The 22,106-nt window shown below is 45.3% G+C and overlaps 1 protein-coding gene across 1 annotated transcript in view; it reads left to right on the top strand.

Annotated features, from left to right (window-relative positions):
* Positions 1 to 22,106, top strand: part of LOC124712130 (probable G-protein coupled receptor Mth-like 3) — a 297,280-nt gene that overhangs the window by 233,610 nt on the left and 41,564 nt on the right. The window contains exon 10 of the mRNA XM_047242429.1: positions 19,970 to 20,207. Coding sequence (XP_047098385.1) covers positions 19,970 to 20,207 — 238 coding nt within the window. The remainder of the gene's footprint in view (positions 1 to 19,969; positions 20,208 to 22,106) is intronic.

The raw sequence follows: 22,106 nt of genomic DNA, 5'->3' as shown, positions 1-22,106 counted from the left end.
TTAGGTTTTTGGTTCGAATCCCTGTCCAACACAAAGCTTTACCCCACGGCATTTCAAGTAAGTTACTTGTGAAGAAGCAGTATTTAACATCTCTCGTAGTTCGTTAACAAGGACAATAGATGCTGGGTAGGAATTCGCGACCGTTAAAAAATGTTGACGTTATGTAATTTAAAGTTGATATTTGCTAACTGATACTGTTGAAAATCGAGGTATATCACTCTCTGTATGCCTAGTCAGAATGACTGTTAGTCACGAAGTCTTTGCTTAGTCTGCATGACCTCGGTTTGAACCAATATGCAGAACGAGACGGTTCGTCGCGTCATTTGAAGTTCATACATATTCTCAACTAGCTGCTCGTGAATAACTTAAATTTTTAATGTCATTCTGTGTTAAATAATAAGTACGGTATGTTTTTCTGAAGAATCATGAATACGACGAACTTACTTAGTGAATTACCTATCTGACGTAATAATGAGAGTGGTAACATTTCATGTATGTTATTTATTGTAATAGATGTGAGCTTACAAGCCTTAAGAACCGTCTTATCTGTGACAAGATGTTCCCTGATATTTGTAGTACCTTGGTATTACTTTATATCTTGAGTTATTGCGATACGGAGCAGTGTTTTCAAGTGGTGACTTGTTGGAACCATTTTCAATAGTCAAACGACTGTACCAAGGGGCGATTAGAGGACCTGCTAGACAGCTGCGCTATGTAGGTTGCATTCGAATCAGGTGAAATTAAATTCAGATCGTTCGGATACTTTTGAGCACGACTGTACATATGGGCCAACCATTCATCACGAAATCTACCCATTCTGGTGTGTATCACTGTTAACGTAGATCTAACGTTGCTGTACTGAATGCAAACTTGAGGACGGAGGATAATGCGACCGTTACCATTGTCAACAGCAAGTACCTTGACCTAGTCCCGACGGAGGTTCGAGTCCACCCTCTGGCGTGGGTGTGTGTGTTTGTCCTTAGGATAATTTAGGTTAAGTAGTGTGTAAGCTTAGAGACTGATGACCTTAGCAGGTAAGTCCCATAAGATTTCAGACGCATTTGAACATTTTTTTACCTTGACCGAATAGAAGAAGTTTGTTTCCAAAGAAGACATAGCGCATGTCTGTCATTTGTAGTGCTGTGCAGATATTTTCATTGTGATTGAGATGCAAAGAGAAATAAGGGTAAGAAATCAAACGCAATGCGATTACTCTGTAACGAGCCACCACGAACTAGCCTTATACCAATGTCCTCAGTAACTATCCCTCAGTAACTCCCGAAATAATATCAGTAGAGTTCGGGTGTAAGGATATGTGCAATGAGTAGCTGTAGTCAGTCTTCAAATGGCAAACTCATGAATATGTTGATTAGGGACACAGTACTTGTGAATGGTATCGTAGCTACAATAAGCGTAGGAAAATAATATCGATACCTTGAGACATCGATACTTGTCTTTAATGAAAATATTAGGCACCCTCTATTGGCTTCAGTCTCTCCATCTATCGATAATCGGGAGAGATAGCGATACTCACAGTTAGAATAATGTAAGTGTTGAATCAAACAATGTTTTCAATTTCATCAAGGACTACACTTTTGAAAAATTACAGTAGTTGAAATTAGTATAAAAGCAGCGTTCCAACGAAATAAATATACACTAAAGAGCCAAAGAAACTGGTACACCTGCCTAATATCGTGTAGGGCCCCCGCGACCACGCAGAAGTGCCGCAACACGACGTGGCAGGGACTCGACTAGCGTCTGAAGTAGTGCTGGAGGGAACTGACACCATGAGTCCTGCAGGGCTGTCCATAACTCCGTAAGAGTACGAGGGGGTGGACATCTCTTTTGAACAGCACTTTGCAAGGCATCCCAAATATGCTCAGGAATTTTCATGTCTGGAGTGTTTGGTAGCCAGCGGAAGTGTTTCAGCTCAGAAGAGTGTTCCTGGACGTAAGGGGTGTCGCATTATCATGCTGAAATTGCCCAAGTTCGTCGGAATTCACAATGGACATGAATGGATGCAGTTGATCAGACAGGTTGCTTACGTACGTGTCACGTCTCAGAGTCGTATCTAGACGTATCAGGGGTCCCATATCACTCCAACTGTACACGCCCCACACCACTGAGAGGGTCCACCAGCTTGCACAGTCCTTTGCTGACATGCAGGATCCATGGATTCATGAGGTTGTCTCCATATCTGTACACGTCCATCCGCTCTGTACATGTTTCCAGTCATCAACAGTCAAATGTCGGTGTTGACGGACCCAGACGAGGCGCAAAGCTTTGTGCCATGCAGTCTTCAAGGGTGCACGAGTGTGAATTCGGCCTCGAAAGCCCATATCGATGATGTTTCGTTGAATGGTTAGGACACTGACTCTTGTAGATAGCCCAGCATTGAAATCTACAGTAATTTGCGGAAAGATTGCACTTCTGTCGCGTTGATCGATTCTCTTCAGTTGTCGTTGGTCTCTTTTTACGGCCGCAGTGATGTCGGAGATCTGATGTTTTCCGGATTCCTGATATTCACGGTACGCTCGTGAAGTGGTTGTACCGGAAAATCCCCAAGTCATCGCTACCTCGGAGATGCTGTGTCCCATCGCTCGTGCGCCGACTATTACACCACTTTCAAACTCACCGCAGCAGTAACCGATCTAACAACTGCGCCAGACACTTGTTGTCTTATATAGGTGTTGCCGACAGCAGCACCGTATTCTGCCTGTTTACATTTCTGTATTTGAGTACGCATGCATATGACAGTTTCTTTGGCAAATCAATGTATCGAATTTATTGTGATTAATAGTAGAAATATATAAAGAACAAACACTCATGAAGGAATTACACAGTATCTTTCATAACACAGTAACAAATTCTCACTACCGCCCCAGTCTACTTTAAGTTAATTTCATTTGTATAAGTACCTACACCTGTGTTTCAAGATGGATCCCCCAGTTACGTTAGAAGCTGAAATGCTATTCCAGAACATGGAGAGCCTCGGCAATTCTGTTTTTGTGTGTAAGGGAGAATTTAAAGTAGACTGGGGCGGCAGTGAGTATTTGGATCGAGGAGGGATGCGTACCAGGCTAATCCGGGCAGCTTGGTGAACAGCTGTGTCAAGGTTGTTCCATGACTAACGCAACTGCCTACGAGGCAGGACACCCGGGTTCGATTTCCAACGTTGGCAGCCAGAGACTGTGGTCGTGTCTGTGAGTTGCGTTTGCGTGCGTGTGCATGTGTATGTTGTCTACTTCCGATGAAAGCCTTTCTGGCTAAACGCTTACTTGTTTGACAGTCTTTTTGATGTGCCTATCTGCGAGTAAGCGTGTCCGCTATATGGAAAGTAGAAATCTATACATTTCATAATATTGTCAAAAATTTAATATATCATTACAAGGGTTTTTCGATCGTTACCTGCAATAAAGTACTCTTACGAACAAAGCGTGTTCTTCTGATGCAGCCATGGGTCAAAACGTACTTATGGTAATACTTTTGTGGAATGTTTAGTGTAGTTAGATACTTATTTAGTATCTTAACGTAATGTCCTTATATGTTATAACTGTGGTTTCCTTCGGTACTATTGTCTTCTAGTTGTTAATCTTTACTACGGGGTAAAACTGAATTCACAACAACACTTAAATATTCATCCAAATACACAGTACTGAAACATGTACAATTTCATAACAGGAAACAGTTTCATCTAGAAAAACTGCAATGCTACGCGCCGTTAAAAAGTTTATTGTTGATTATTAAAAATTTTTATCGTTAACTTGCAGCAGGTTTCTCTGTGCCTTGGTTTTACATTTAGGGCTCTTCAATCAACGTTCATTGCTGATTTTTTAAAAGTATTATCATTAACTTACAGCCATGAATAATGCTTTTGGAAAATTTCTTGGTATGAGATTCGATACTTTTCAACCACAGCACTTCACTTTAACCAAGTCAATATAAGAAACGTTCGTATAATTTCGCCTTCAAAATTAATAGCTCGTTTTATAAGAGATGGAAGTGCGTCAATCTATCTTGGTTCAAAATACTATGAATGTACACGCAACACAGTTTATTTTTGTTCACATCTGGTGTCAATAGTTTTTCGCAGGTGTACCACGCAAAGAAACAGCTCCTAACTGATGGCTTTTGCAGATGGCGAGCGCTGCGGCAATCTCTGGCCCCACTGTCTCTTCCCTCACGTTGCTCCTACAAGCATGACGACTACTCGTTTTTTTTTTAATTATTGATGTCTGTCAGTTTCTAAAATGCAAATACATGTAGCATACTCTACTTGAAGATGTCCTGTCAGTCTGGACACAAAATTCACAAAACAAATTAGTATAGATCGCACATCCACTTTTCATGTAATAATTGGGCTATCGTTTCTTGGTTATGAGTCACACTGAATTCAACATGTCCTCAAAATTTAACCAACTGCACATAGTGTCTGTTCCACAACACTGCTTACATAAATGACATTTCATACAAAGTTATTTCTTTTTACGTTTAAGTAACCAAATACACAGTGTAGCAGTTCCTTTTAAAGTTTACCCTGGGAACTCTTTGCCATTTATGCCATATGACTGTAGATTTTACAGTTTGTTACAGGGACCACACTCTGCACTATTGATGTTCTGCGCCGGCTACTTGAATTTCTTCCCAAATTGTTTCCTTTTTTAGGAAAACATACCAGTGTTTCTTGCACATATGGTGTTAATCAGTGTCCTTTCTCCACCGATTTCTTTGAATACTGACATAATTTTTATTTTGCTCCCATAACTTGTATTAAAAGAAGGATGAGTGTGAATTAACAAATAAAAATAATGTATCAATTTACAGCCCCTTAATATACGAATAGAAAGAGGAAAAATCGTCAAGTCATTTATTAGGAGTGCTTTATGGTATGGCTGTGAACTGTGGATTCCTGGAAAACAGATTAGGAAAAAGTAGAAGTAGAGGAAGTGTAACTACGGTCTGTAGAGGAAAGTAATAAAAACGTCCTTTCCATTGTTGTTGTTGTTGTTGTTGTTGTGGTCTTCAGTCCGGAGACTGGTTTGATGCCGCTCTCCATGCTACTCTATCCTGTGCAAGCTTCTTCATCTCCCAGTACCTACTACAACCAACATCCTTCTGAATTTGTTTAGTGTATTCATCTCTTGGTCTCCCTCTACGATTTTTACCCTCCACGCTGCCCTCCAATACTAAATTGCCTCAGAATATGTCCTACCAAGCGATCCATTCTTCTAGTCAAGATGTGCCACAATTTCTCTTCTACCCGATTCTATTCAGTATCTCCTCATCAGTTACGTGATCTACCCATCTAATCTTCAGCATTCTTCTGTAGCACCACATTTCGAAAGTTTCTATTCTCTTCTTGTCCAAACTACACTCCTGGAAATTGAAATAAGAACACCGTGAATTCATTGTCCCAGGAAGGGGAAACTTTATTGATACATTCCTGGGGTCAGATACATCACATGATCACACTGACAGAACCACAGGCACATAGACACAGGCAACAGAGCATGCACAATGTCGGCACTAGTACAGTGTATATCCACCTTTCGCAGCAATGCAGGCTGCTATTCTCCCATGGAGACGATCGTAGAGATGCTGGATGTAGTCCTGTGGAACGGCTCGCCATGCCATTTCCACCTGGCGCCTCAGTTGGACCAGCGTTCGTGCTGGACGTGCAGACCGCGTGAGACGACGCGTCATCCAGTCCCAAACATGCTCAATGGGGGACAGATCCGGAGATCTTGCTGGCCAGGGTAGTTGACTTACACCTTCTAGAGCACGTTGGGTGGCACGGGATACATGCGGACGTGCATTGTCCTGTTGGAACAGCAAGTTCCCTTGCCAGTCTAGGAATGCTAGAACAATGGGTTCGATGACGGTTTGGATGTACCGTGCACTATTCAGTGTCCCCTCGACGATCACCAGTGGTGTACGGCCAGTGTAGGAGATCGCTCCCCACACCATGATGCCAGGTGTTGGCCCTGTGTGCTTCGGTCGTATGCAGTCCTGATTGTGGCGCTCACCTGCACGGCGCCAAACACGCATACGACCATCATTGGCACCAAGGCAGAAGCGACTCTCATCGCTGAAGACGACACGTCTCCATTCGTCCCTCCATTCACGCCTGTCGCGACACCACTGGAGGCGGGCTGCACGATGTTGGGGCGTGAGCGGAAGACGGCCTAACGGTGTGCGGGGGTCTGACACACCGGTGTCAATGTGTTCTTTTTTCCATTTCCAGGAGTGTATTTATCGTCCACGTTTCACTTCCATACGTGGCTACACTCCATACAAATACTTTCAGAATACCTCACAGCACTTTCCACACTGATGACATCCTTTTAGTGTCTCCACCGTATCTCTTTGTGCTTATCACGTATAGTTCTATCAACCAGTGCGACAAACGCAATTTCTCGTCTCTTGGCTTCACTGTGGACCTTCCTTCACCTCCCTGTTCCTCTGTTTATAGACTGATATTAATTTACAAAACATATACGAGGGGCATTGAAAAGTCCGTGCAAAGGCCGAGAGATGGCACCACCGGCACTTATCGAGGTCGTGTTTAGTTGGTAGCATCTTTGCAAAGAACGTACACCAAGTTTCAGCAATACTGGTCTATTTCTTTGTGTTTGGCGTTCGTTTGAATCAAGAAGTCGAGTGACTGGACGAAAAAGGATTTCGTGTGGTAATTAAACATTACTTTCTGAAATGCAAAACGCCTCAGGAGACTAAAGAGAAGCTTGATAAACATTACGGTGACTCTACACCTTCGATTAGAACAGTTTTTAAGTGGTTTCAGAATTTTCGGAGTGGCCATATGGTGACAAGTGATGCTGAACGTTCTGGACGCCCTGTGGAGGTTACGACTCCAGAAATCATTGATAAAATCCATGATATGGTGATGGATGACAGAAGAGTTAAGGTGCGTGAGATTGCTAGAGCTGTGGGTATCTCGAATGAACAGGTATATAATATTTTGCATAAGCCTTTGGACATGAGAAAGCTATCCGCAAGATCGGGTCTGCGATTGCTCACGCTTGACCAAAAACGGAATCGTGTGAAGTGTTGCAAGGATGGTTTGCAGCTGTTCAGGAAGAATTCACAGGATTTTAAGCGTCGTTTCGTCACTGTGCATGAAACATGGATACATTACTATACTCCTGAGACCAAACAACAATCTAAACAATGGGTTACCAAGGGAGAATCTGCACCAAAAAACGCGAAAACCATTTCTTCTGTCGGAAAGTTTATGACGACTCTCTTTTGGGATTCGCAAGGGATAATCCTCATCGAGTATCTGAAAAGGGTAAAACTATTACAGGTGCATATTATTCATCGTTATTGGACCGTTTGAAAACCGAGTTGCAAGAGAAAGGCGGGTGATTGGACCGCAGAAAAGTCCTTTTCCATCACGACAATGCACCAGCACACACCTCAGCAGTTGTGGTCACAAAATTAATGGAAATAGGATTCCAACTCGTTTCACATCCCCCCCTATTATCCAGACTTGGCTCCCTTGGACTACTATTTGTTCCCCAATTTGAAGAAATGGCTGGTGGGACAAAGATTTTATTCGAACGAGGAGGTGGTTGCAGCAACTAACAGCTATTTCGCAGACTTGGACAATTCCTATTATTCGGAAGGGATCAAGAAATTAGAACAGCGTTGGACGAAGTGTATAAGTCTAAAAGGAGACGAAGTCGAAAAATAAAAAAGGTTTACCCCAAAAGCGTCAGTAGTTTTTATTTTTGCACAGACGTTTCAAACGCCCCTCATACAACATTTATGCACATATCAAATTTATGTATTTCTGGTTAAGTTAAAAGATAAATTAACACGCAAAGAATAATTCCGTCGCAGTGTGCATTGTATACTGTTCTCACTTTTTATATGGCTGTCGATAATGACTTATTAGTTGAAAGCCACATATCCATTAAAGAATTTACTGGAACATCTGAGTGAAACAAACTCCATTGTTGAAAGTAATGTGCTCGCTGATGTTCCGTGCCTAGAACATCGAAAATATACTATCTGGTCAAAAATGTCCAGTCACTACTATATAATGCGGAACTGACCGCAAGATGACATGGTAGGCTAACCCGCCGGTATAAAAGGAGGCAGTGGGTGTTGCGCTGTGAGTAGGGCAGCAGTAACACCACAGTGGGTCGATCAGGAGAGCTTAGTGTTCGAACGTGCATAGTCAGTGCATGCAAGGTGAGCAAGAAATCTGTGAGGCACATTTAAGCCTACTAAAGCTGCACATGTTGGCTGTCAGTGATGTGATCGTGAAGTGAAAACACGAGAAAATCACCGCAGCTACACCGAGGCCAGCTAGACCTCATGTACGAGGTGCATTCAAGTTCTAAGGCCTCCGATTTTTTTTCTAATTAACTACTCACCCGAAATCGAGGAAACTGGCGTTACTTCTCGACGTAATCGCCCTGCAGAAGTACACATTTTTCACAACGCTGACGCCACGATTCCATGGCAGCGGCGAAGGCTTCTTTAGGAGTCTGTTTTGACCACTGGAAAATCGCTGAGGCAATAGCAGCACAGCTGGTAAATGTGCGGCCACGGAGAGTGTCTTTCATTGTTGGTAAAAGCCAAAAGTCACTAGGACCCAGGTCAGGTGAGTAGGGAGCATGAGAAATCACTTCAAAGTTGTTAACACGAAGAAACTGTTGCGTAACGTTAGCTCGATGTGCGGGTGCGTTGTCTTGGTGAAACAGCACACGCGCAGCCCTTCCCGGACGTTTTTGTTGCAGTGCAGGAAGGAATTTGTTCTTCAAAACATTTTCGTAGGATGCACCTGTTACCGTAGTGCCCTTTGGAACGCAATGGTTAAGGATTACGCCCTCGCTGTCCCAGAACATGGACACCATCATTTTTTCAGCACTGGCGGTTACCCGAAATTTTTTTGGTGGCGGTGGATCTGTGTGCTTCCATTGAGCTGACTGGCGCTTTGTTTCTGGATTGAAAAATGGCATCCACGTCTCATCCATTGTCACAACCGACGAAAATAAAGTCCCATTCGTGCTGTCGTTGCGCGTCAACATTGCTTGGCAACATGCCACACGGGCAGCCGTGTGGTCGTCCGTCAGCATTCGTGGCACCCACCTGGATGACACTTTTCGCATTTTCAGGTCGTTATGCAGGACTGTGTGCACAGAACCCACAGAAATGCCAACTCTGGAGGCGATCTGTTCAACAGTCATTCGGCGATCCCCCAAAACAATTCTCTCCACTTTCTCGATCATGTCGTCAGGCCGGCTTGTGCGAGCCCGAGGTTGTTTCGGTTTGTTGTCACACGATGTTCTGCCTTCATTAAACTGTCGCACCCACGAACGCACTTTCGACACATCCATAACTCCATCACCACATGTCTCCTTCAACTGTCGATGAATTTCAATTGGTTTCACACCACGCAAATTCAGAAAACGAATGATAGCACGCTGTTCAAGTAAGGAAAACGTCGCCATTTTATTTAAAACCGTTCTCATTCTCATTCTATCTGCCATACGGTGCTGCCATCTCTGGGACGTATTGACAATGAACGCGGCCTCATTTTAAAACAATGCGCATGTTTCTATCTCTTTCCAGTCCGGAGAAAAAAAATCGGAGGCCTTAGAACTTGAATGCACCTCGTACTTACGGACAGGGACTGTCGAGCACCGTGGAGGATGGTTGAAAAGAAGGCTGATGAAATTTGCGGGACGAATCACTCGTGAGCTCCAAGGCCGTACGAGTACTCCAGCTAGCAGACAACTGTGCTTAGTCTGGGGTACAGTGGTCGATCAGCTCCTCATTAGGCACTCACTTCTGTAGTCAGTGTTGTGTGAAACTTGAGGTGGTCTAAATAGCGACGTCACTGGACAGTGAAACGAGTTATTTTGGAATAATGAATCACGCTATATGTTGTGGCAGTCCGATGGAAGGGTTTGGCTTGGGGAATTCCTGGAGAACGGCGGCGGCGCAGGGCGCGGGCCGATCGGCAGGCCGACCACGTGGTGCCGGACGTTGCCGAAGCAAGAGGAGTTAAGCGCGAACTGTGTCAATGAATCTGCCGTCGTGTGTAGTGGAAGCAGCGAAGTATGGACTAGGTGTATGCAGGAGCTTTTCGTGGTTAGGTTGTAGCCACTTACTTTGTTCAAGAAAACGCTTAATGCGGAAGGATATGAACACATTCTACTGCACTGTGTTCTGCGCACAGTAGAGGAACAGTTCAGAGCGGATCAGTGTTTATATCAGCATGACAATGCACCCAGCCATAAAACAGCATCTGTGAGGCAACGATTAGCGGACCATAACATTCCTGGGCCATAACATTCTGAAATGGACTGACCTGAACCCAAAACCTCTGGGGTGAGTTAAAACATCGACTCCACTCCAGATCCCAGTGGCCAACACAGCACAAGACAGGGAAGTAATACTGGAACTACACGGCTATGCAAAGCAAATACGTAAAACTTAACTATACAAGACAAGGTGGGAAGTGTATGGGGGGAACCTTAACAGTTAAGGTAAAGACGCCTACAGTACTGCCAACTCTTTGGCACACAAACGGCACTATACAGGTGGCTAGACACGTTCTGCAGAGTACGTACTGAACAAGCTTCTCCCCGATGGCGAAAAGACGAATGACTAGCAACATCACACAGATTTATAAAACAAATGGATGATACCTACACAAAAGAACCTGTTACTGTCCAATTTGCCCAAAAAGAGGTAGCGGTAGCAATTAAAAAGTTAAAGAATAAGAAGACCCCTTGTCAAGATGGCATGCACTAGGAAAATACAGTCGTACAGATCATCACTTTCTTGACAGAGATACTGAATGAAGCGTCGCTGCAAGGTAGGATCCCCGCCATATGGAACATAGTGATGATGATGAGGTTCCATACTATGAGGAGCGAAGGGGACGATACCGGAGACCCGCACCGCCGTACTAGGCAAGGTCCTAGTGGCTTGCCATTGCCTTCCTCCGACCGTATTAGGAATGAATAATGATGATGAAGACGACACAACGACACCCAGTCATCTCAAGGCAGGAAAAATACCTGTCCCCACCGGGAATCGAACCCAGGACCCCGTGCGCGAGAAGCGAGAACGCTACCGCAAGACCACGAGCTGCAGACTAATGCTGGAATATAGCAATCATCAAAAAATCAGAGGGTCGGGACCCAACAAACCCAAAGACTTACAGGCCCGTCTGCCTCTTGAACCTTTTGGCTAAGGTACCTGAGAGACTGCTCTGTAATCCACTACAGGCACACTGTTCGCCCTTAGTCCACATTAGTATGATTTCAGACCCAAAAGCTCAGTAGACGATACAGTTAACGGCATGCTGGAAATAATACAGGACACGCAAGAAAAATACACAATAGCAGTAGCAATAGACACAGCCGGCGCCTTCGATAGTCACTGGTGGCCTGTCTTGTTCACGGGGCTACGAGAGATGCAGATACCAATAGTCCTATGCAATGGCTTACTCGGCTACTACAAAGATAGGGCGTCCCAATGAAAAGCAGGAAAATAAAAGGTTATCAAGGAAATAACTAAAGGATGCCCACAAGGTTCAATATATGGGCCAGTTTTCTGGGATACTGCCGTAGAACCAGACCTAAATAATCTGGACGAAGATAATAGGGTTCATGGTATAGTAGTCTATGGGTCTATGCCGACGGCTTGCCGGTAGTAATAACCGCGAACTGGAGAGCGCAGCTCGAAAGCCATGCTTTACAACTCTCTCTAAATATCAGTAACTGGTGCAGCAATAACAAGCTCACGATTGCAGCAAACAAAACAGTATATTTGCTGATCAAAGGGGCACTGCAGAGGAATCCCAGCATTACGCTCAACAACTCTAGCATGCAGAGAAAAATGACAACAAGATACCTAGCCATATACTTGGCGAACGGTTGTCATTCAACGAGCACGTAAGACTTACAACTGAAAAAGCGAGAAGACTAACGCACGATGTCGCCACGCTTAACTCAGCTCACTACAGACTACCATTGAAGATGCTGCGAATGTATCACACAACCCTCTTTGAGTCTCTTCCGTGCTTCGCAGCAAGTGCCTGGTCACATCGGATGTCACTCACGACGTATTTCTCAGAACTAACGGAGAAAACTGGTCAAGGTACACGAGAGAGCAGAGGAGCATATTTAAAAAAAAAAAACATGAATTAAATCTCTGGAAGGTTGAGACATGGCAAAGGGAAAAGTAGGAAGCATCTGACAAGGATCGTCGGGTCTTCTCCTTCTTCTCGAATATCCAGGAACGTTTGAGGATCATACGTGTTCACCCAAGTCTCGGTATGGTACATTTGCTGAGGGGCGATGGCCCTCGCCCTACACAGCTGCACCGCAAGTGATTCATTTGAATGTGGGGAACAGGCATCCCCCGACCACACAACACTAAAATGTGGGGCTCACACACACACACATAACACCGATGACAGAAATCGAAGAAATAGGGCAAGCTTTAAGAGACCCAGATAAATGTTGCATGCCTAACTGGATTACTGATGAAATATCAAGTAGTCTGCACGAGACTTACAATCAGCAACGACCATATAAAAAATCGCGACCAGACGCAAACCCTACACCTCAAGATGATGCATGGGACAACAGAGATTCAAACACTGATATGGGAACAGATGATGACATCAGTTTCATCAGATACAGGTACATATAAGACATAGCAGCAGATCACATGACTCGAGCGGTCTAAGGCGCTGCAGTCATGGACTGTGAGGCTGGTCCCAGTGGAGGTTCGAGTCCTCCCTCGAGCATGGATGTGTGTGTTTCTCCTTAGGATAATTTAGGTTAAGTAGTGTGTAACCTTAGGGACTGATGACCATAGCAGTTAAGTCCCATAAGATTTTTTAAAAAAGATCACATGACTGTAACAAAACTACAAGTAATAAGTTAGTAATAAAATATTAAACGACGAATTTTCCTGTTTGTACAGAGTAAAACAAGTAATTCTTAATTTTTTTGCATCATTATTTTCAAACATGTAATTTGTTAATATGTAAACTGTATTAGATGCTAATCGTAAAACATGTGAATTTTATAACATTGTGTATAAACATACATATAAAGTATCATAATTCTTAACTACACAAAGATGAAGGCACAATGTAGACAAGAAGTGCCTTTCGGAGAGACGAGGCTCAAGGTCGCCGTCCACAGAGCTCCTCTCCCACTTACGGTACGAGCAAATGGCCGAAGGAATTGTAATAACAAATACTACGGTTAAACCTCATACACAAACCACATAGAGTTAATCTCGCCACAAAAGTACATACAGTTGTAACCATAGTACAATAGAATACGCTAACTCGGGTGAGACAGGCTCTAACTGTTTATTGAAGCCGTCCCTCTTGAAATGGCCAGGTAAATAGACCTCTTTTATCATCTATATGTTTCCTCTATTCTATTATTTCTTCCTAAGAATAAAGTAAAGATTTTTCATTTTCCAGATTGTACTTTATGCAGCACATATTTTAAATTAACAATGTCATTATTTAAAAGATAAGAAAAATAACAGCGCTAAGAGAATTTCTAGAAAAACACGAAGAGTCTGTATGCAACTTGTTACTAATTTTTAGCAGCAAACGATTCACCGTAGTTACCAAGGCTGTAATGTTAGTAAATAAATAGATTGAAGCGCCAAAGAAACTGGTATAGGCATCCATATTCAAATAGGGAGATATGTATACGGAGAACGTACGGCGCTGCGGTCGGCAAGACGACAAGTGTCTGGCGCAGTTGATAGATAGAGAACTGCTGCTACAATGGCAGGTTATCAAGGTTTAAGTGAGTTTCAGCGTGGTGCTATGGTCGGAGCACGACCGATGGGACACAGCATCTCCGAGGTAGCGATGAAGTGGGGACTCTCTCGTACGACCATTTCACCAGTGTACCGTGAGCATCAGGAATCCAGTAAAACAACAAATCTCCGACATAACCGCGGCCGGAAAAAGATCCTGCAACAACGGGACCGACGACGACTGAAGACAATCGTTCAGCGTGACAGGAGTGCAACTCGTCCGCAAACTGCTGCAGATTTCAATAATGGGCCATCGACAAGCGTCAGCGTGCGAATCATTCAACGAAACATCATCGACCTGGGCTTTCGGACCGGAAGGCCCACTCATGCGCCCTTGATGACTGCACGACACAAAGCTTTACGCCTCGTTTGGGCCCGTCATTGGACTGTTGGTGACTGGAAACTTGTTGCCTGGTCGGACAAGTCTCGTTTCAAATTGTATCGAGTGGATGGATGTGTACGGATGTGGGGACAACTTCATGAACCCATGGACCCTGCATGTCAGCAGGGGACTGTTCAAGCTGCTGGATGCTCTGTGATGGTGTGGGGCCTGTGCAGATGGAATGATATGGGATCCCTGATGTGGTATTGATAGCTAAGATGCCACGGCTTAAATACAAGTTGCAAAGTTGGCACTACGGCAGACACCGACGACAGCGCACTCTAGCTGGAGTGGGAGAGCTCTACGAGCTCCGCTCCAGATTCTGCCCATTTCATCAAGAGCAGACGGCCGGGACACTTGGCACCTCATTGCAAAGTTATGTAACCGTTTATCAACTTGTTTTTGCCTATAGTAAACATCTACCATTTGACAAGCAGTAACGACGTGTTTTGCCTTTTCCTGCTCCTACTCACTTCCTTCGTTCGGCCGACCTTTCAGTTTACCGGAGCAGACCTACGTGCCACCTTAAAACCTGATACGTCTAGATATTACCCTGACAGGTGACGCATACGTAAGCATCCTGTCTGGTTACCTGTATCCATTCATGTCCATTGTGATTCCGACGCACTTGGACAATTTCAGCAGGACAAGCGACACCCCTCACATCCACAATTGCTACAGAATGGCTTCAGGAATACTCTTCTGAGTTTAAACACTTCCGATGGCCACCAAACTCCCCAGACATGAACATTATTGAGCATGTCTGGGAAGCCTTGCAACATGCTGTTCAAAAGAGATGTCCACCCCTTCGAACTCTCACGGATTTATGGACAGCCCTGCAGGATTCTTGGTGTCTATTCCCTCCAGCACTACTTCAGACATTAGTCGAGTCCACGCCACGTCGTGCTGCGGCACGTCTACATCTACATCTACATCTACATTCATACTCCTCAAGCCACCTGACGGTATGTGGTGGAGGGTACCTTGAGTACCTCTATCGGTTCTCCATTCTATTCCAGTCTCGTATTGTTCGTGGAAAGAAGGATTGTCGGTATGCCTCTGTGTGGGCTCTAATCTCTCTGATTTTATCCTCATGGTCTCTTCGCGAGAAATACGTAGTGGGGAGCAATATACTGCTTGACTCCTCGGTGAAGGTATGTTCTCGAAACTTCAACAAAAGCCCGTACCGAGCTACTGAGCGTCTCTCCTGCAGAGTCTTCCACTGGAGTTTATCTATCATCTCCGTAACGCTTTCGCGATTACTAAATGATCCTGTAACAAAGCGCGCTGCTCTCCGTTGGATCTTCACTATCTCTTCTATCAAACCTATCTGGTACGGATCCCACACTGCTGAGTAATATTCAAGCAGTGGCCGAATAAGATTACTGTAACCTACTTCCTTTGTTTTCGGATTGCATTTCCTTAGGATTCTTCCAATGAATCTCAGTCTGGCATCTGCTCTACCGACGATCAACTTTATATGATCATTCCATTTTAAATCACTCCTAATGCGTACTCCCAGATAATTTATGGAATATACTGCTTCAAGTTGCTGACCTGCTATATTGTAGCTAAATGATATGGGAGGTTTCTTTCCATGTATTCGCAGCACATTACACTTGTCTACATTGAGATTCAATTGCCATTCCCTGCACCATGCGTCGATTCGGTGCAGATCCTCCTGCATTTCAGTACAATTTTCCATTGTTGCAACCTCTCGATATACCACAGCATCATCCGCAAAAAGCCTCAGTGTCATCCACAAGGTCATTTATGTATATTGTGAATAGCAACGGTCCTACGGCACTCCCCTGCGGTACACCTGAAATCACTCTTACTTCGGAAGACTTCTCTCCATTGAGAATGACATGCTGCGTTCTGTTATCTAGGAACTCTTCAATCCAATCACACAATTGGTCTGATAGTCCGTATGCTCTTACTTTGTTCATTAAACGACTGTGGGGAACTGTATCGAACGCATTGCGGAAGACAAGAAACACGGCATCTACCTGGGAACCGGTGTCTATGGCCCTCTGAGTCTCTTGGACGAATAGCGCGAGCTGGGTTTCACACGATCGTCTTTTTCAAAACCCATGCTGATTCCTACAGAGTAGATTTCTAGTTTCCAGAAAAGTCATTATACTCGAACATAATACGTGTTCCAAAATACTACAACTGATCGACGTTAGAGATATAGGTCTACAATTCTGCACATCTGTTCGACGTCTCTTCTTGAAAACGGGGATGACCTGTGCCCTTTTCCAATCCTTTGGAACGCTGCGGTCTTCTAGAGACCTACGGTACACCGCTGCAAGAAGGGGGGCGTACTCTGTGTAAAATCGAACTGGTATCCCATCAGGTCCAGCGGCCTTTACTCTTTTGAGCCATTTTAATTGTTTCTCTATTCCTCTGTCGTCTATTTCGATATCTACCATTTTGTCATCTGTGCGACAATCTAGAGAAGGAACTACAGTGCAGTCTTCCTCTGTGAAACAGCTTTGGAAAAAGACGTTTAGTATTTCGGCCTTTAGTCTGTCATCCTCTGTTTCAGTACAATTTTGGTCACAGAGTGTCTGAACATTTTGTTTTGATCCACCTACCGCTTTGACATAAGACCAAAATTCTTAGGATTTTCTACCAAGTCAGTACTTCTGCGTGCTCGCGGGGGCCCTACACGACATTAGGCAGGTGTACCAGTTTCTTTGGAACTTCATTGTAATAATTCATTACCTTCTCGGTAGAGCAATGAGATTGTTATTTCTTATGTATCGGTATCGACGTTACAAACAGAACATTGATGAAGTGAATTCGCAACATGTGCGAGATATTTACCTCACCAAATGTCGTAATTAAATCGTTTATAATCAATGGTTTATCAGTTGCTATTTAAATATTAATGATAAGTTCAAATTAGTTCCAGCAACACCAAATTCCCTATAGACTGGTTGTAATCTCAAATCCATTATCAGTCGTAACAGTGTTGTTAATTCCTAACGTCAAGGAGTTTCTATATAAGCGCCGAGCGCTTCAGTCAAATAATGTCGCAGCACGTTATTTCTATAAATAATATTGTAAAACTTGAATGATAAATGCGCGAATTGACACGATATGCTGCTTTATTACACAATATTAGTCACTTCCTAACAGAGCCGTGAGGAAGAAGCTTTCCCAGGTGTTGGGGGAATTATAAATTATATGCTTCGGAACTATCGCCAAGTTCCATAGTCCATTAGTTATTACGTATGAAATTGTCTATCTGTGTTCACTTCCTAAATAGTGTTAACTTCAGGTTACGTAATTAAAAGTCACTTCTGTCTAATATATGCAAGTCCTCTATCTGACTTCTAAAGAACGTAACATTTGAAGTCAAAGTATCGTTTCACTGCGTCATAGTAGGTCGCAATGATCAATTCTGAAAAAACAATCTTATTGCGCCTACATATACGAGCATTCAGAAGTATGACCTGCTTCGGCTAACTCTCGTAACATAGTGACAATGGATTGAATTATCCTTAGCCATTACTCACGAATCTCAAAGAGTACTCACACGGAGTATTCTTTGGGAAAGTTGGTTCTACTAAGCGAATTTTAATAATAATGATTTTGCGATTTACTACGATTTTGAATTTTGAGTTTGATTTTACTGGAATCCTATCTCTCTTTCATATGTTAATAAATTACTAAGTATTAGATTCCTGATTCAATTACGGGTGTTGTATCCACGGACCCAACCAACCAACCAACTCGCGCACGCGCGCCCTGACCCATGACATCGCTGGCCACAGTTCCTGTCGCGGCCGTCGGCGTCTCAGGGCGTTACCGCCGACGGAAGAGGTCGCGCCATGGCTGAGCTCGGGTCCGCAGCGCCCTCTGCCTTTTGCATATAAGGAGGAGCGCTGGCCCCGAGACGGACACTCCCACCCTTAAGTACCTTGGCGTCACCCTCGACCGTCGCCTCTCCTGGACGCCCCATCTCCGGACAATCCAAGCCAAGGCACGCTCCCGACTCCGTCTCCTCAAGCTCCTTTCCGGCCGTACGTGGGGTCTGGACCCCTCCACTATCCTCCACACCTATAAATCCCTCATCCCCCCTATCCTTTGTTACGCCCATCCGGCCTGGATCTCCGCCCCCCCTACCTTTTATAAATCCCTACAAATCCTTGAACGCCACGCTCTCCACCTCGCCTATCGCATCCGTCTCCCCTCCCCCACGCGGATCCTGTATGATCTCATCCCCTTCCCCCACCTCCTCCTTTTCCTTGAAAGGATACGGATCCTGTACACCTCCCGCAAACTCGATCCTCCTCATCCGCTTGTCTCACCCATCCTCTCCCATCCCCGCCCACTGCCACGCCTGTATTCCCACGTCCCACCCGGTCTCCATCTCTCCACCCTCCTTACCCTCTCCCAAGGTGGCTTCCGCCAGCTCCCCCTCCCTGATGATGTCCTCCTTCCCTCCATCTACCCCTCCTACCAACTTTGATCCTCCCTCCCTCTTCCTGTGTCTGTTCCTTTGGGCACCCTCCCTCCCTCCTCCCTTTCTCCCCACTCCTACCCCGGGCCTCCCCTCCCCTGTCAGTCTACTCCTCCTCCCATCTCCTCAGCCATTAGCATTTTTGTTCTCCCCTCTCCACCCCCCCCCTCACCCTTCTTCCCCTCTTGGCAGGTCCCCGGACTCGCACACGCTACGTGGACTTTCGCGCGCCGGAGATCATCGCCATCAGTGTCTCGTGTGTGCGACGTCGTTTTGTGTTTTTAGTGTCCGCCGTCACGCTTCTACGTTCACTTGTGCCGTCGAATTCATCAGTGTTATGTGCGCCGTGTCAACGTGTTTTCAGTGTCGTTATCGTCGAGTGTGAACGGCTCCGTGTTTTTTGTGTATCTGTGACCACTATTTTTTGCCCGTCACTATGTTATTTCTAATTCTCCATTCTGTGTACTGTTATTGTTATCCCTATGGCTGAAGAGCGGTGTAGCATGCCGCTGACAGCCTACCTGATTGTTCAGGTACTAAAATAACAATAAAGGGAAAAAAACCGAGACGGACAGTCTATTGTCGATTGTCTATTGCTAGCCTTTCTTGGAGTTTATAGCGGAGCCATTGCAGTGTGATATTTGCTATTGTATTCGACTAGGCTCAGTACACGGATTACTCTCGGATATTACTCGGACTTGTATTGCTGGTGCACGTTTCGTCAGAAATAAAGATAAGTTACCTCTTCATTCTAGCTGGCGCAATTCTTGTCAGTAATTATTTTTCGGCCAACAGACATAGGTACATCCTGGTCACTACCCACCCTTTATACAATTTGTGGTGACTGCCCCAAAAGTACCACCGAGGACCTTGGGTTGGGGAGCCGTCACAAAAACTGGTTACTATCCAAATAATAGTGTTAACTGGAATTTGTTTGGTTGTTCATTTTTCATGAAATTTGGAACTTGTTTTGGGGAAATCATTGAGAATTTTGGAGATAATATTTGATTTTCATTTCTCGTCCGAGGAAGTGGCATTACAGGAAGAATGAGGAAGAATGGGCTGTCAGTAATCGCAGACATTCACACACCTCATTCAATGTGTCCCCAGCAGAGATCAAGCAGGCATAAAAGCGGAGGATGGACGCACCCCATGCTAATGTCTATTAATAGTTGTCTGCATACTTTTGATCAGATAGTGTACGGCTCTTGCAAATCTACAGCAAATCTTATTCTTTGTGACACGGGAGGCTGTGGCCGTTGTGGTTGCAGGGAAGCCGGCGACGCTGGTGTACTTCTACGGGCCGATGGCGCTGCTGCTGGTGTCGAACCTGTGCCTGTTCGCGTACACGGCGGGCCGCATCTGCGTGGCGCGGCGCGGCTCCGGCATCCTGCGAAAGCCGGGCAGCCAGCGACACCACGGGGGCAGCAAGAGGCGCCAGCAGCAGGAGCAGCAGAAGGAACTGGGGCCGGAGCAGGCGCGCAGGGAGCAGCGCAAGGACCGCGAGAGGTGAGGCGCCGCCGTCGTGGTCCCAGGCCAGTTCTGTCGGGGACAAATAGGGCGACGCGGCTGGTCACGGGAAAACTACTGGCCATTAAAATTGCTACACCAAGAAGAAATACAGGTGATACACGGGTATTCAATGGACAAATATATTATACTAGAACTGACATCTCATTAGATTTTCACGCAATTTGGGTGCATAGATCCTGAGAAGTCAGTACCTGGAACAACCACCTCTGGCCGTAATAAAGGCCTTGATACGCCTGGCAATTGAGTCAACAGAGCTTGGATGGCGTGTACAGGTACAGCTGCCCATGCAGCTTCAACACGATACAACAGTCCATCAAGAGTAGTGACTGGCGTATTGTGACCAGCCAGTTGCTCGGCTACCATAGACCAGACGTTTTCAATTGGTGATAGATCTGGAAAATGTGCTGGCCAAGGCAACAGTCAAACATTTTCTGTGTCCAAAAAGGCCCGTACAGGACCTGCAACATGCGGTCGTGCATTATCCTGCTGAAATGTAGGGTTTCGCAGGGATCGAATGAAGGGTAGAGCTACGGGTCGTAACACATCTGAAATGTGCGTCCACTGTTCAAAGTGCGGTCAATGCGAACAAGAGGTGACCGAGACGTGTAACCAATGGCACCCCATAGAATCACGACGGGTGATACGCGAGTATGGCGATGACGAATACACGCTTTCAATGGGCGTTCACCGCGATGTCGTCAAACACGGATGCGACCATTCTGTAAACAGAACCTGGATTGATCCGAAAAAATGACGTTTTGCCATTCGTGCATCCAGGTTCGTTGTTGAGTACACCATCGCAGGCGCTCCTGTCTCTGATGCAGCGTCAAGGGTAAACGCAGCTATGGTCTGCGAGCTGATAAACCATGCTGCTGTAAACGTCGTCGAAGTGTTCGTGTAGATGGTTGTTGTCTTGCAAACGTCCGCATCTGTTGACTCAGGGATCGAGACGTGGCTACAAGATCCGTTACAGCCATGCGGATAAGATGACTCTCATCTTGATTGCTAGTGATACGAGGCCGTTGGGATGCAGCACTGCGTTCCGCATTACCCCATTACCCTCCTGAACCCACCGATTCAATATTCTGCTAACAGTCATTGGATCTCGACCAACGCGAGCAGCAGTGTCGCGATACGATAAACCGCAATCGCGGTAGGCTACAATCCGACTTTTATCAAAGTGGGAAACGTGATGGTACGCATTTCTCTCCGCCTTACACGAGGCATCACAACAACGTTCCACCAGGCAACGCCGATCAACTGCTGTTTGTGTTTGAGAAATCGGTTGGAAACTTTCCTCATGTCAGCACGTTGTAGGTGTCACCACCCGTGCCAACCGTGTGTGAATGGTTCAACAAAATGGTTAAAATTTGCTCTGAGCACTATGGGACGTAACTTCTGAGGTCATCAGTCCCCTAGAACTTAGAACTACTTAAACCTAACTAACCTAAGAACATCACATACATCCATTCCCGAGGCAGGATTCGAACCTGCGACCCTAGCGGTCGCGCGGTTCCAGACTGTAGCGCCTAGAACCGCTTGGCCACCCCGGCCAGTTTGTGTGAATGCCCTGAAAAGCTAATCAATTGCATATGACAGCATCTTCTTCCTGTCGGTTAAATTTCGCGTCTGTAGCACATCATCTTCGTGGTGTAACAAATTTAATGGCCAGTACTGTATTTCTGAGGTGTGTGGCGAGGTCGATGCCTCGTATCCGGTGAACTGGAGCGCCATCTTTGGGTATCTGGGAACTAGCGCTGTCTGGCGAAGAATCGTGGAGTGGACAGTCAAGCAGAGGCTTGTCAGGGGTCTCAGAGAGGATGACGCATGACACAGAGCGTAGTCGTTTTTGCGTTAGTGTGACCAGATTTCCCA

Source organism: Schistocerca piceifrons, chromosome 8 (assembly GCF_021461385.2).
Source record: "Schistocerca piceifrons isolate TAMUIC-IGC-003096 chromosome 8, iqSchPice1.1, whole genome shotgun sequence".
NCBI classification, from domain to species: Eukaryota; Metazoa; Arthropoda; class Insecta; order Orthoptera; family Acrididae; genus Schistocerca; species Schistocerca piceifrons.
Note: the sequence above shows the minus strand (reverse complement) of the source record. Positions and strands in the feature narration are given on the sequence as shown.